The sequence below is a fragment of the Sardina pilchardus genome, chromosome 14 (assembly GCF_963854185.1).
Source record: "Sardina pilchardus chromosome 14, fSarPil1.1, whole genome shotgun sequence".
NCBI classification, from domain to species: Eukaryota; Metazoa; Chordata; class Actinopteri; order Clupeiformes; family Clupeidae; genus Sardina; species Sardina pilchardus.
In genome coordinates, this window is record NC_085007.1 from 22,249,391 (window position 1) to 22,266,191 (window position 16,801).

Below are 16,801 nucleotides of genomic sequence, written 5' to 3' on the forward strand. Positions count from 1 at the left end.
CAGATTCCTCGTCTGAGTGGTAGTATGGCTCCACCTTGTGGTGAATTGCTTAACACGTTAATCATCAAACAATGTTCTCACATAATAAATTACAATAAAAGATTGCAATGAACCATTACAGCCCATATGCCTATTTGCAGTCTACATAAATACATAGTGGTTGTAATAAAACTGGTCATAGATTTACAAAGATGATTTATAGGACAGATATGAGGCAATAACACTAACTTTTTCTCGTGGAAATTATTTATCTTATCTTTAAAAGTTCGTCAAATCTCAAGACTGTCCCTCAGCTTTCCATCTCAAATTGAAGGCACGTAGGGATCGTCATTACGGGAACAGGTGCGCCAGACTACTACACATTTGTAGTTCAAGAGTAACAGCAAGCCCATGACGACCAAAGCCAAGCAGACAAGGGCGACCACAATCATCCGTCTTTGCGAGCACAGCCGAGGGGGGCTGCAGGACGTTCCTTGTGCATCTGGACCTATTTCCTCATCTGGAAATACTTCAGACTGTTTACATGTCCATTGATGCCATGTTTTCAGCCAGGAACCGACGTGATTGGCATGGCTCCTAATGAAAGGCACGCTGCTGTCCATGTCCATTCCTCAAAGTCTCGGAACTGCCTTCCTCAGAACTCAGAGGGACTGAAAGTCTGGCTGGTTAATAAGTCTTGCCGGTGGAAGAAGGTAATCCTAAAATCTGATCGCACCGTAAAGACGAATCAAACTAATCCCAGATTCCGTTTCAGAAGTGCAACTCTGAATGTCGAATATGCTTGCACGAGAAGAAACCTGTTTGACGTGAGTGAAAGAACCGTAGGCCTACTTATCAGTCAATTATGATGTCACGCCTTCACGAGATTTTAAGCATGGGTCCAACCAGGTGAGCAGGGTTTGCGTCCATGTCTGCTCCGTCATGCATAGTTGTTCTGGATGTTTAGCCGTAGCATTTGGATTTATACTGTAGAAACCATAGGGCCACATCTGTTCATAAGCGATTACAAAAAAATCCTTCTATATTTGAACTGTAGGCCTAAGCTCATGGTGCAATGCAATGCACATAAAGCCAAAAGGCTGAGAATGAATATTCTCCATTTGTTAGATGTACAGTACCTCCCTCAATGAAATAACCTAGGGCTAGCCACAAATCATTAATTTCTATCATTGACCACCTGTCTTGGATTTGGGGTCCAGTCCACAAAGTTTGGTGCAGCAGAGACCAAGCCATCACAGAGAGCCTCCCATTTCTAGCTCTCACAAGGGTATACTGCAGTGCATGTGTCACTAACTAGGGCTATTTTAGGAGCATTGTTTTTGCAGCACTCCTGTACATTACAGAATCTGAACAACATTGCACAATTTTTCTGTCAAATCGAACCTGTTAAACCTGCTTGGCCTGTTTCAGTCTTATCTATCTTTGCACTCAGGCATCACCGCTGGTTTTAAATCTCCTACCTGTTTACAGCTTTTCTCGATTGCTTTGACTTGATTAAAGAAACTGGGATCCACTCAGTCTTCATTAACACCTTCTTTGCACACCAGAAGTAGGCTAATCTTTTGCAAATGTGCTCACACATTTTCATTTTGGGTTCACACATTTCTCACACCTTTTTGCAAACCAGTTGACACAGATGTCATTCAAAGACCCCAAACTCTTTTGGTTTCCTTGTGCTAAACAAAAAGAACATCTATTTATTCACAGGTGGTTGAGATTCCTTGCATAAGTCTGAATATTTGATACATCTTTGTGAATCATCTTTGCACAATTATTCAATCAGCAATCACCCATTATCCATAAGAGATACGTTTTCTGTTCTGTGTTGCTATTTGCATGTATGGATAAGGCACATTTAGATGAAGTACTGTATTGCCGATTTGGTGAAGAAAACAGTTCAATAGCTGACGAGTCCAGGAGTTTACTATTTCAATGGAAAATGACAAGTTGTAGTTGAAAGAAATCTGTCTTGTCTAGGTGCTTACTGTACTGTAGGTCTTACATGAAAATAATAGAATTACTTTTTTATTCACTGCATTTTGTCTTTTCACAGTTTTTCTGACACCAGAAAAATAAGAAGAAAATGACACAGGCATACCAAAAAGGAAGACTGGAACTCCTCATTTTGAGATATATGTTTTGGATTTTGTTGTCCAATGTATAATGATTGATTGAAATCACATAGTGATTTGACCACAAGTTGTCTTGTTTGAAAGCAAAATTTGCCTTTTTCAAATGTTTTAAATCTTTTGAAAGCGTACGAGGCAGCAACATTAATCATTTTGGCCAGAGTGTCTGGTCTTGGTCTTTTGTTTAGACCTGCATGTTAATTGTTTTCGAAAACGTGATGCCAGAGTTGATACAAGCATTGAAGCGATTGCGAGAAAAACGCAATATGTATCTGATAGGAATTTAGTGTTTAAAATGCTTGTCAGACTCTGGATTTTGATATACGTCACACTGCAATGTTTGAAGGCTGTATTTGTAATCTAATTGCTTTTTGATTTGCAGGAGGCTGGAGTAAGGTTAACCCACACATTCACTCACACTCACTGACCCCGGGAATAAGGTGAGGCGAAGCATGACTTGTCATAATTTCCAGACATTATCTCTGCTGCCAGCTTATTAACATTCACATCAGTAAGCTAGCAATGACATGGTTTGAATGTTGAGGCCCTTTGAATGTACAAACTACCAGGGTATTTTCTAACTCACTGGGGCCTGTATCATGATAAGCAGTGTTATTGTATGGGCAGTGTCTGAGCCATAAGACACAGACTGGTCACACTTCGCAGACGCCCAAATAATCATAGAATGGAATTGATGGTAAATTGAGTCAGGGTTCTCATTTTGTAGCACAAAAGGTAGAGGTGTTAACGTTATTTGTCAGTAATTTTGGACATTTGAAATGTGGTTTAGTCAAAGTAATAATTAATCAAACTGCATAACGGATGGAGACTAAATCTGGGGCTCTGGGTAGTCACCTGCAGGCCAACAATAGAGGGTCCGTCTCAAACCATGGGTGGTGTTCGTTCACCCTCTCCATCACCTGACTGCATCCGTCCTGCTAGTTTGTCCCTAGGCAATTCATTAAACTTTTATGGACTTTATCCTCGGTTATCACTGAGTCTGCAAACAAAGGTGTTTAGAGTCCGAGAGGTTATTTCCTTTAGTGAAGGACGGAGGTTCAAAGAGGCATGAGGCACCAGTGCCCCAGACAACACCTGCTACAAATTGGACTCTCTAAAGGGAGCGAGCAGTGTCAAATTTGTCTCCGTTATCTTCAGAATAAACTTGCAGGGAGGGTAATCCAAAAAAAGTTTCGTTTTTTAAGTTTCAAGATGGTACCCTAATTTGTTACAGTTGCCATTGCATGTAATCTAATAATCTAAATATGACTGAAAGTTGTTGCGTACATGATGCATGAAGAATCAAGTATCTCTGCCTGCCAGTGAGTTGGTATGTAGGGATCAGTTTACAAGAAAGTATCATTGGCTCACAGCCATTTTGAAATGCTTCAATCAAAAGACCTGATCGGTTTCTGACGTATAGAAAATACATTTTTCGCATCGCATGACAAAGATGCCTTCTATAAATCCAAATATTTTCTTTGTGGCATAGAGATCATCAAAATGACACATACCCTGTGGACATCTGAGTGAGGTAAATCGCTTTTTAATTTGGCACATAGAAATATATTTTATTTACAATTGTATTGTTACAAACCATATGTGTTCCATTAGAAGATCTGTCTTATCCAAACTACAAAGAAAATTAATTTCTTGCTTGACCTATGCATTTTTTTCCATAACTAAACAATCCCTTTGCCAGTATTGCATGGTATGGGGGAGCTTTTGTGAATGCATGTAGCTTCTAAACATACTGCCAGCTCCTCAACACTGACATTTTCCTCAATAGCATGATCAAGTTAAATACTATGTACAGTGCATTCAGAATACATTTGTTTGGATAGCAGGGTTGGTAGTGTAACACTGCGTATTAATTTATCACGTGCATCATCATTACATATCCACAAACCATAGAAAACTTTCTCAAAACACTCATGCATAGGCCTGTATGTGAAAAATGGCCAAAAACAAAACAGAAATTCTAACACAAATTCATAGATGCGATGACAAGTCAAACGATTGTCCTGTTTACAACTAATCGGTGGTGGCTCAAGGACAACACATTTGAAATAACGAAAAACAGCCAAAACCTCAAAGTAAGTGTGAACAGCAAAATAACAGCTTAACCACTTGCATGGTTCAGACAGGTGTTCCTTGCAGTATTCCAAAATTTCATATGACATGAAGATTAAGAGGCTTTGAAATGTATGCAAAATGAATGTCTGTACATATTTTCTCAGTCATGTGCGGGGATGGTATTAAAAAAAAGACTTCCCACTATTAAAGTGCTGTGTTGCAAATTGCACATCTTTTTTGGGGGTTGTCTGTGTGCATGTTATCTGTGTGTTCTGACACAGCAGGGATTTTTCTCTGCCTCAGTCTTCGGGAAACGGCCTGTTTCAACACCAAACCAGAGCGGACCGGCAAATTCCTCTTTAAAAAAGCAACGGTCCTGGGTTTTTTCTCTCCAAAGGTGGAGACACTTGGTAGGGCTCATGCAAAAGCCAACCTGGGGGCAAACCACCACTGGGAATGACCACACATGGTTAGAGTTTCGCATGAAGGACCAAGAGCTGGTTGGATGCTAAACCCGGCCCTTTGATGCACCCCAGAAGAGAGTAAGGCCGAGAAATACTGTGCAGAAGACCACAGGCAGAGAGAGAGGGTATATTTACATACAACGGCGCACACAGTGACTTGACGTATATGAGAGAGAGAGTGTGTAGATGAGCATATATATAGTAGTAGTGGAAGTCTACCATTAAACTGGCAGTAACATAAAAAGAGGGAAATGTGTCGTGACGTAAGTCGCCATGCAAACACGCATCACTAGGTCCTGCCAAACAATCCCCTTTGTTGAAATCCGCAAGCTAGCTCAGTTAGTTTTGATGGGGTCAAAATCATTGGTCCTAACTGGGGAACCATGCATTCTGTGCAAGTCTGTGCAGTGCAAAAACATCCCAATAGGCTATGAAGTGTCTTTGCAAAGGGAAGAGTTAGTGAAAGTCATTCTTATTGGCTCAAAACTAGGTCAGAGGAGAATGTTATTGATCACCGTTAATAGCTGTTCAAATATCAGGTATTGTCAACAAAGAATGCACAAAACTTAATTTGCACCATGGCTGTGTTTACATGCAATCCTATCTGCTATAATTGACTGATTACATATTAAGATAGCAAGTGTATATGGTGAAATTAAAATGTGTCTAGTGCTTAATAAATGCAAATATGATTCAGACGTTAAAACAAAGGTAAGATTAATCTGAGAAATAATATTGAAAATACAATAAATACTACACCTAAAATAATACAGATTATACTGACTTGGAGAAATAAGAACAATAATGGCTTTAAATGAGTCACATATCTGAATCCCTACAATATGGGTTTGATATGTACAGTGTTGTAAGTCTGTGTATTAACTGTATTAACATAACATATTCAATTAATTAAATCCACTGTACATATTAAAAATAAAAGAGAAAAAATATCTACAGACTAAATAAACTGAGATTGAAAGTGCACTATTAATGATCCCAGTGTGTGAGTGTGAATCTGTGTGTATGTGTGTGTGTGTGTGTGTGTGTGTTTGTGTGGCTTTGATTAGGCTCTAATCTATGCAGACTCAAAGGCTAGTGCAATGTCAAGCGTGGGTTCTGACAGCTTCAGTGTTCTGATGAGACATTCCTTCCCTGCAGGGGGGTGATTCTTCTCTCGGCTCCACTGGAAAGTGCCGGGGGGGTTGGATGGGGGTTGGGGTTAATGTCAAGTTTGGGGGTTGAAGTTCAGCGTCAGTGTTCAAGCTGTGATTGATCCATGAGACGACAAGGGGGAGCTGGAAGTGGGCCCTCATCTCTCACCCCTTCCCCTTCCTGTCGCTCTCTTTCTCTCTCTCTCTCTCTTTCGCTCTCTCTGTCGGTTCGGAGTGACTTCTCCTTCCTCTTCTCTCTCTCTGTCTTTCGACTCTCGCTCCTTACACCACCGTGCTCACAGACGGGTCGGACAGGTTGAGCTGCCCAGTGATGTCTGTGGGTGGGTACTGCTGAGAAGAGGGGGCATAGAGAAGGGAGGAAAAGAAACAACAGAAGGGGCTGTCAGTTCACTTGCTGTGCAGGGTAACCAGTGACCACATACTTGAACAGACAATCCAACGGGCCCTTCAGATCAGAGGTAATGCCATTCGGAAAACAACTGCTGAAATAAAGCCTAAAATAGGCTAAAATAGAGTCTTAAAATAAGATTGATTACAAAATTGGGTAATTCAATTAGGTGTTTAGTGATCGTGCACATGAAAAAAATATTCAGTTGCACAACCTTATGATGGATATAGCTGACATTTGAATCTTTTTAAAATCTTGGCCCGCATTTGATGGCAATTCTACCTGAAGGGGGTTGGCAGAATCACAGCCAGGAAGGGAAAAGTGAAGTCCATTGTGTAAAGCACATTCGATCTTGAAGAGTTTGTCCACCTCATCATTATAAAGTTAGGTAATAAGTTATCAACAAAAACTTGTACATCACATAAGGGTAATGTTTCTCAGTTTGACACAAGCTTTACAAATGGAGTCCTTTTTCTGTTCCTGTAGTGAAGCACTCTGAAGGACGACAGTAAATTCTCACTCAAGGGTCTCTGCAATGCTGGGTGTTCTGAACACCCAGATGCATGCAGAGAATCCATTCACCTGGTGGGTATCTCAGAAAGTGCTGTGAGAAATTCAACTGACGCAGTGAGCCATAAAATTGGATACCAGTTATGGCAGTGACCACAGATTACAATAGTAAGGCTACTTCCTCCACGGTGAAACACATCTTGTGGGTAGTGATTAATTCCTTATCTATTGTAAATGTGGCACAAAACCTTTAAGCACTTTATCACAACAGTTTTTTGTGAAGCTGATCAAATTGTCCTGAATGGTATAAAATTACTACATTGCTCTCCATATTAGAGGTCTATTTTTCAAATGTTTCCAGCATGTTCATCAAATATTTCAATATGAATTTGATTACTGAGTGAATGATGAAACATATGCTGGAAATATATTATCTGTAATAAAAGAAATCTACAACCATTCCCCATACTAAAAGGAGCTGTTTAAAGCAGATCTTCATAATAGATTTTTTTTTCCTTCACAAAAATCCAAAATATAATTTCTAATGAAATTAATTTTTATTCTTAAAGTGATTCTCTTTTTTTAAGAAGCACAATCTACTATTTTTTTGTATTGCACAATTGCACAATTGCTTTTGTTCTATGTTTGAATCGGTGATGGAGTGCTCCATCAGGGCAGTGCATTGCCCACAGGACAAGCTTACACTGCATTCACTTTTTTAAGAAAAAATACAAAATAAAACTTATGATGCAACTGCTACGCTCTGAGCCTGGCGTTCAGCGCCGTCCCCATATTGCCGAGAAACCGCTTCTCTGGGCGCGTTTGTCAGCAATACTGGCAGGCGCCAAATGGCTCGCCTCACACGGGGCCCCGTGGCGTTGCATCATCGTCATCCGAATGCTTTTCAATACCGCTGTCAATAAAAGTGCTCATTATCACTGCGGAGGTTTCGCTGCTAGCATTCCCAATGCTCATTGACCACAGTGCCCCCCTGCCGAGAGACAGTGGATCAAGAGAAGACACAACACTTAAGACTACCACCACTACCACCAGCAGCACACATCGCTTCTACCACTGTGACTAAAATGACCAACCACAATCAACTACTTCTACGGACAGATAAAAGAACAGAGTTTTGGCATGCTTGCAGAGGAGGAGAGGAGCTGTGTGGCATGTGAGTGGAAAGGGGGGGGGGGGGGTAGGGACACTGAGACTCAACAGATCCATAGATATCCATTCATATAGAAAAGAAACAACATTGATATCAAAAGAAAAACGATGGGTCAGGAAAGAACGGATGGCTGCAACAGGGGTTAGTGCTTGTTTGGTTGTTGTTGCTGATGTTGTTTGTTGTCGTTTGTCTCCGGCTGTCATATGTCACCTGGTTTGGGCGCCTCCTCTCCCTGCGGTTTGATTTGGGTTTTGTCTCCCTCTACCTCCCTCCCACCCAGCATCCACAAATCTCCCACACTCATATAACTGACTCCTGCCCGCGGCGGGAGGCTCACACACCTGTGTCACATCAGGGGAGAAATAACACAAAGATGTCTACACAGAACTGTACAACCAAAAAGAGAGAGAAATCGCAACGATGAAACCTCTGTGGTTTGGAAAACCAAGGCCAAGGGAGAAAAGAAAGGAAAGTGAGGAAGAAATACTGTTGCGTGCTCCCCTGGTGTTTTCTCTCAGCAGCAGCTAACCATGCTTTCCTAATGGCAACTGGTAATTAGGGAAGTTATGTAAAAACATTCTGGGTCAACTATATATGGTTGCAGAAGAAACAAAGGGCTCCAAAATGTGTTTTTGAGACAACATTAGAATTCATTCCGTATCTTCACATAAATGAGGACCATGCATGACTAGATTAGACTAAATTTGGAGACCTTCTATTCTTTGGCAACTATAAAACTATAAAAGAATATTGAATAATATGGCCAAAGTATAGCATACAATATATAATCTATTTGGGTCCCAGTAAACCAATTTGTACCTGGTACCACGGAAAAATTGACAGTAAGATATAGAATAAGAGAATAAGAGAAACTAACAATTATGATTTTGGATCCTCAAAATAGATTATTCCTAATTTCAACACATGCAAAATAATATAACTGAATACACAGTACTGGAAAGGATGGTCTCCTGTTGAAACAAGGAGGTTAGTTTCACCCGACGTTGACTTCCATCTTGGATAATGTCAGGGACGGTATGTTGAAATCAGGCAAAATGCCACAACATCGAAGCATGCATTTCCAGACAACAAATGCACCACAAAACGAAATGCAAGATTCGAGTAACATTAAGACTAGTTCATATATACCAAGGTCAAGCAGATTCAAAGAAACAACATAACAATCACAATCAAAAGAATACAAAACAACACATGACAAAAATAGTAAAAACAAAGCACAACATAAAAATCACTGAAATGAACACAGCGCTGGGGTAAACAGCAGCCCAAACATCCCTCTGGCTGCCCCTTCCTCAAAAATAAATTGGGAGAAGTAAAGAAGAGTAAAGAAATACCACTCAAAACAACACTGTAGTTCATGTGTTCGACCCCTACCCTCATCCACAAACCCTCCAGTATCCCAGAATCCCTCAGCTGAATCCTCAGACCTGTCGGACCCTGAATCCTAATCCCTCCTGCCTGCCTGTCTAGGATCCTCATGGGGGCGTGTCCTGAGAGATGGCGTCTGAATGGCAGAACGATGGGCTGACTGACAGACACGTGGCCATGGCAACAGTCGCCATGTGTGATGCGTGAAGAAGGACAACGCCCCGGTGGAGATGCGACAGGAAGAGAAGAAGACGGAGAGAGAGAGAGAGAGCGAGAGAGAGTTAAAGTGAAAGAAAGAAAGAAAGAAGAGAGGGATGAAGAGAAAACAGAGACAGAGGGAGAGGTCGAGTGGTAGAGAAGTAGAGGGGAAGGTGCCGTTTCGTCTTCTCCTTACCGTGTCTTTGGAGGCCCTACGTCTCTTGATGCTGGAGGCCAGGGATGTACTGATGGACCTAAAAGAGGCTTTCTGTTTGGGGTCGGGCTCTGCTCTACCACTTTTTCTATCCTAAAATAAATATACGCACAACAATTATTCATGTTCCGGGGCTTTGCCACACAGCTAGTGTCAGTATACCTACATCCTTCTGACCCTCGTCCCATCCCATCAACCCCTTTTAGCCAGCATCCTTACCCTTGTGCGCCCCATTCCCCATCTATTGCGTTAATGCGTCCAAAGTGCCCATGCACTCACTGTTCTGTTCTCTCACAGAGGTGACCTTCAGATGGGGGACCATGGCATGACTGATGCCACTCTGACCAGTCTCTGAAGAGACGCATTAGCTCTCACCCTTCCATCCTCTGGGACTGGGATGATCCCATTCACCAGATGGACAGACACCATCATCATACTAAGATGAATGGGACTGGCTGGCTGTCTCCAGTATACCAGGTGTACTTAGAGAAGGGGTGGAGAGGGGCTTGTCTTATCAGGGAAGTGTGTTTTGATTGATGGGTGTGTGTTTTGACCACAAACAACCAATCACTATCAGAATCTGCTTCAACAAATGCCACTGCTAAGGCATACTGCATATCCCTAATGAGTCAACCTTGCCCTGGATCAACACAAAGACAAAAATAAACAAGGCTTCACATCAGCTGGGGGGGAAGATCTCCTCTTAACTGTCTCACCCAGCTATTCCTCTGCAGCTATGACACTTTCCGTTCACAACAGTATAACAGTGATTAAAAACAAGTGAAAAGAAACATGCTCCAAGAGGTTTGGCCTATTTGGACCCCTCTCTCCCTTCAAGCGTAAAACGTGACCCACGGCTACTCTCAGACCTCTCCTTATGATGCGCATGAGACAGACCAAGACTGTGGTGTGTGTGTTTGTGTGAAATAAAGGTCATATTAAGGTATCCTTACATCCTGAGTCTCTACAGAGGAAGAGGGCTGCATTGGGGGAGGAGAAAAGAAAAAATAAATGAATAATCATCTTATTTACTATAAGATCGTTATACTCTAAGATTCAGAAGCGAAAGCTGAAGGAACGGAAAAAAATATATATATAATAATAAAAAAGAAAAGAAAGTAGCTTGCTGCAGAAATTACAACATCAAAAGCCAAGCACTTATAAACCATACTGGCAGATATAAAGCATGGCAAGCAGTAGGAATGAATAAAAGACAAATAAAGAGATTAATACCAAAATGGAGAACTACAAAAGCCCCCTATATTCATTATACCACTAGTGGGGTATAACGGAAATTCACCTCACACACGTTACACTAGACTGGTGTTACAGCCTACCTCCTACCTCCTGGGATACAGGTTTGAATATCTGATCTGATCTATACAGTATATATCTGTGTCTATAATCATATCTGTGTCTGTAATCACTACACTATTTCAATAAAATACAAAATAGGCTAAGTCTAAGAACTACATCACTGAACTAAATCACTGAATATAAGTCTTAAAGATACAGTAGCCTATACCTTACGTAACAGCTGACAACTAGCTAGCAGTGTGATGTGAATTTCTGATTAGCACATGCAGCAAATAGGGGAAAGGAATAGAGGCGAAAAAAGAACATTGTATAAACTTCAACCCAGGCCAGCACTGGACCAGCAGGACATCCCATTACGTCAGGTCATATGGTCAGTGTTCTCATTTCTCATGAGTTGTTTTTTAAGGGAGGGAATGCCATGAGGTGTGGCTCAAGGAAGTAGGGGCAAAGCGCAATCTAGATGGTGGCAAATTATATGATACTACGGCAGTAGTGGGTCAGACCCACCACTCTACTGCACTCATGGGAATATAAATAAATTATCACCCATGGTTGGAAAAAAAAATGTATGGTGAGTAAAAAAGAGAAAATAAAAGGAATATCTGTAAGAAATGTGAATGGAAAAATCGAAAAACTATAAGTGACTAGCAGGCCTATAACTGACATTCACATTTACTTTTTCATTGAAAAGATGACTGTTAATCTCTCAATTTTTTTCTGATTTCTGGACCACTGATACATTAACTTGATTGATGTGTAACCCTGACCAATGGCGAGGTGCTGCTTCAGCAAAGTCCCGGTTCTGCCACACATGCTACATTTGGAAGCTGCACGCTGTGACACATGGACACTAATTAAGATCCATTAGAACTCTAGGCTTCAGTTCCAATCCTCTAAATTAGCTTCCTTCTTTGCTTTCCTCCTTCAATCTTCCTTTCATCATGGTTAAGTGATGAGTCATAACGTGGATGTGGTCCATATAGCTGGAAGTGATAAGCTAATGTATAGCTGAAGCTATTCAAAGGAAGAAGAAACCACAGGAAACTAATTAGCAGATGTAGAGAATTTGGACAATGGCCTCAAGTGTGCGTCTTAGCTGTGATGTTAGCTTAGTTATGGGGGAATCCAGGAAAGCTACTGTAGACATGGAATAGGCACTCACAGGCGTCAGCAGTTGACGGCTGCTGTCTGCCTCTCACATTAGCATGTACACATGCCAAATGAAGCCCTGTGCACTGCTAACTGGGCTGTAGCTATCTGGACCCTTTCAATTCAATGCAGTTGAAATGTCATCACTTTGGCAGACTTGTTTCCCATTTGCCCGCTCCCACTCCTTCGAGGGGTGCACTTCTGAATAACTGCTGCTCAGGACACAATGCTAGTTATTAGCAAGGGTGCTCGTGACACAGAGGGACGACAACAGTTGAGACACACACATGCACTTTGAGACTTCTCCACAGTAAAGGGAGGCAGACAAAGCCTGGGGAGTGCTGCTGACAGTTACACAGGTAAAGAGACAGGTTATTCAGAAGTGTACCCAGTTCTAAAAAATGATGTTTAATTCATTGTTTAATTTAATGTACACAAGTGCAAATGAGTGTCCATTTGCACAAGCATACCGACAGATATATACACGTAAATACACAGACACTGAGACACAAGCAGTCAAATAGATGGTTTAGAGTTTCCAGAGACACAAAGAGACCATGCGTACTGCTGATCTGTTCGCTACACTGCATCCCAACTCCAGATAAATCTGCAGTTGTAGCCACACTTGTCTCCGCTACTTGAGATCCAGTTCCAACGTACTGTACCAAAAGGCATTTGTTCAACTACTTGAGGAGCATGCAGTGTCACACAGGTCAGCAGTTTGTGCGCGGTTGTCCTCCAGGTAGGGAGGTCACATGCATTTGTTAATTGACAAATGTGTGCCTGCCTACACATAGATAAAGTACACACAGAGACACACACATAAGAGTATGTGCTGGACTGGAGGCAGCAGACAGACAGACTCTTCCCAGTGGAGACCTCGCGCGCGTGGCCCAGAGACAGCCAAGAGACTGTGGTTGCCTTACCTGTCTCGGGCCCCGCTGCCCGCTCAACGGTACTGTAGCGGCAGGGGAGCCCTTTTGTCAGGCATGCACAAAAGACCCAGCGTGTGGCTGGTTGACTCCCGCCGCCCACTGTCTCGAAGTGCGCGCTACTTGACTTGCTTCCTCTCAAAACAACCCCACCCCCACCTTTTGGCTCCATCGCCATCCCTGCAGCTACCCCCGCCCCCTCCTCCAACCCCCCCCCCCTTCTCTCCTGCTGCTTCAGAGAACAGCAGTGGGAGAGGCCAGAAATAGCACAGGGATGGAGAGGAGGGGAGAGACCTCCAATCCCTCCCCGCCCCGCCGGAGAGATTGGGGTCGGAGAGAGCAGATAGATAAAGCAGAGGTCGCCGGGCACATACATCAGCATTGCCTATAGCATCTTTATTCTCCGTTTCTTTCTATACGCTTGATGAGCCAGAAGCGATGTGCGTTTTTAATGGATTTCCTGTGAAATATAGATAGGCTTTCACAACGTTGCCACTGTGTTTGAGATGCTCCCCTTGCTTGCCTGGTTTTCTATTTTTAACCTGTCTCTGGTGGCAGGCTACCTGAGGCGCTAGCGGGACTTGAGCTAAAGCAGTAATTACATACGGGGCTGAGGTTTATTCACTTCGCTCCAAAGAATCTGACTTATCAGGCCAAGTACAGTCTCTGCATTACCACTGATAACAGCCTTCATACACATCAGCTATGTTGCCTTGAAAAAGCTCTAAAGTCACTTTCTCTCTGTCTAATAGCCAATGTCTGTAGTCTTGCTTGTTTGACTCTTATGTGGTTTTCTTTCCAAACAGTGAGAGAATATCTTAGCTAATTGTTTTGGTGACTTATGATGACAACTGTTATGTTTGTGCAGTGCTAATGTGGTGTTAACTATGCGTCATCACATGTCGGTTTTGTAGCCTAATCTTTCAAAATGAGAATAGCAAAAACAAAATGAACAGCCATGACTTCGAAGATGCAATTTCTTTAGACATTTACAGTTTAAAAAGCTTCATTCACTTCTTGGTGATTTTGTTTTTGCGCCTCGAGTGATATGGCAACAGAATTGCTTAGCTTATTGTATTTTACGTACTAAAGATGGCGTTGCTGCTGCGCCCAAAACTTGACTTCCAGAAGGATCCTTACTGTCCTGTTGGGACAAACAAAAGACAGTGCTCCAGTTTTGGACAGGACCGGAGCCTAAATAATTCCGAGGTTGCCTCAGGCTTTGCAACTGCCACCGTTTGGACTTTCACCAGAACAGGGCAGCATTGACCACGCGACTGTTTGAAAAACTGGCCATTGCCCAGTGGGGATTTCTAAAAAACGCTTTTTCCACACTGGGTTGAGCCAACAGGAGCTGGAACGAACAGCGAAACTCATGGACCCCCGAAACGCAGGAAAGGACAGGAAGAAAGGGAGGCATTGAGGGCACCCCGTTAGAGAGCGGTGGTGGGAGAGAGAGCTTCCCTCCTGAGGGGGCCGAGAGGGAGAGCGCCCTACCTGCAGGTTCTTCCTCCACACATTGACGGCCGCGAAGGCCAGCTGCATCTGCTTCCTGCGGGCGTCTTTGTGGCGCTTGTATGCGATCTCTATGAAGATGAGGAAGATCCCCGCCGCAATGCCACCAGCCACCAACATGAATACGCCTGGATGGAGGGAGAGAGAGAGGGGGAGGCGACACTGTCAGACAGCAGCACACCACACACAGACACACCGACGTGGGCACGGCGCACAAGCACACATCGAGAGAACGACTGCTGTTTTGTGCCACCCGGGCACGGGGAGCGTCTTTATCGATTGCCACGGTCACAATCAGGTAAACGGCAACTGCTGTAAAAGCCATGCAAATTCGGCATATTTTCGCACGTGACATGAAAATACGACTCAAAAGTAGATCACGAGAATGTTACAACACCCACGGCGACAAAGAAATGAAGAAAAAACAACAACAGCAAAAAGGGGAAAAAGGAATTGGACAAAAAATGGCTACAGTACCTTACCACTGCAGTTTTTGTCCAATCTCTTTTAGATTACTCTGTCTCGCGAGAGGAGGACCATACCTGCCATATTCTCAAAGGTGAGTGTGGCTGGGGCATTACTCCGAGAGTCACACTCCTGGTATCTCACCCAGGTTTTATCTAGGTCCTCCATGAAGCCGTTTTCATGGGAACTGTAGGGGGTAGGGGGGGTTGAGGGGAGAAGAGGTCAAGAGGTTACTTTTCAAGATCCAGAAATAGACACGCTTGAGTTAAGCCATGAGATGCTCTTTCACCCACGACCATAGCCACGAAAACACACACACATACACACACTTATGGTATATATATATATTCACACACACACGCACACACACACGCACACGCACACACACAATACTAACATGAGAGCTGAGACATTTACTGTAGCCACACATACCAATGCACAAAAATAACATTCAGAGGCAGACAGAGTGGGGTGGGAGAAGGAGAGGGAGGTAGGGGGGTGTAAATAAAGAAAAAAGAGAAAGATGATGAGAAAGAGATAAAGAGGTGATGATGTAGGGGGTGGGGGTAAAAGGCAGAGGTAGGAGTAAGTCACACACGTGGAAGTCACAAACAAGTCTCAAGTCTAAAGTAAGTCCCAAATCATCGAAGTGAACATTAAACAAGTTGTGTAAGTCAAGTCAAGTCAAGTCAAGTCATTACTCTAGTCAAGCAAGGCACAAGTCAAGTCATGCAAAATATGGATGATCTACACATATTCTATATATATTCACACATGTCACCCACAGATGTCGAGCATTTCTCTTCATCAACTGCTGGTCTTCTTTGTCTAGATTTTGCTTGGCCATGTTTGGAAACATTGAAGCTGGTTGGTATATTTTCAGTTTGCCTGAATGCATAAAGTATTGTGTTAAGCAATAAGAGTCAAGAGGCTGTGGGTTGGTGGTTTTAGAACAGATAAGGAGTGTTGTTAGGCACGACAGGAAGCAATGAAAACTGAATTATGCAATAATTAAAATTTCACACTGTCTACTCAGTCCTATTGTTTTTTTTTTTACTTTAACACACACCGTCACGGTACCATAGATAACAGGGTTACATTTTGAATCTAGATTCTCTTTGGATGAGTCGTAAAGTGGCGTCCCTTTGTGTCTCTACTGTAAACTGGCAAGTTGGCAGGTTTGCACACATTGCGCTAATAATGCAACAATTTTTCAGAAACATCATAATATCTCAATGTCTACAAAAATGCAAACATTTCATTTAAAAAGTCAAGTCATTTTGAGTCACTTGTTTCAAGTCTAAGGCAGGTGTCAAGTCAAAGTAAAGTCATGTTTTTTTTTTTTATCAATGCTTGCGACTTAAATCAGACTCGAGTCAAGTCATGTGACTTGAGGCTCCCACCTCTGAAAAAAGTAAGAAGAAGAAGAAGAAGAGAAAACTTTAACACAAAGGAGGGAGAAACAATAAAAATGGATTACAAGAGTGGGAACTTTTTTTTTTTGCGATGTTGTACTTTTTTGCAGCTTCGGCTGGGACAGACCTGAGGATTGCCAGGGACACATTCTGTTTCCAAGGGCTGTCCTTGCGCATGCCTATGCCAAAGCCCGAACGGAAAAACAGCTCTCCCGTGGTCACCAGGTCGCACTTCTGCGAGGCTTCAAACTCCAGCACCGCAGAGTCCCAGATGAAAGCATGCAGCTTGCTGTGGGG

The 16,801-nt window shown here is 42.6% G+C and overlaps 1 protein-coding gene across 10 annotated transcripts in view; it reads right to left on the reverse strand.

Moving 5' to 3' along the window:
* Positions 1–4,347: 4,347 nt before the first annotated feature.
* grin1a (glutamate receptor, ionotropic, N-methyl D-aspartate 1a) overlaps positions 4,348–16,801 on the reverse strand; it is a 31,169-nt gene continuing 18,715 nt past the window's right edge. For 3 of the 10 annotated variants that reach the window (XM_062554701.1, XM_062554700.1, XM_062554698.1), the window contains 4 exons: positions 16,632–16,793; positions 15,167–15,276; positions 14,607–14,752; positions 4,348–6,171 (listed from right to left, as the gene is read on the reverse strand). In XM_062554701.1, the coding sequence (XP_062410685.1) occupies positions 6,103–6,171; positions 14,607–14,752; positions 15,167–15,276; positions 16,632–16,793 (487 nt within the window). In that variant the 3' untranslated portion in view covers positions 4,348–6,102. Of the gene's footprint in view, positions 6,172–7,650; positions 7,731–9,693; positions 9,805–10,664; positions 10,692–14,196; positions 14,254–14,606; positions 14,753–15,166; positions 15,277–16,631; positions 16,794–16,801 lie in introns of all 10 variants that reach the window. The other 7 variants (XM_062554692.1, XM_062554695.1, XM_062554694.1 and 4 more) reach the window with 7 other exon arrangements.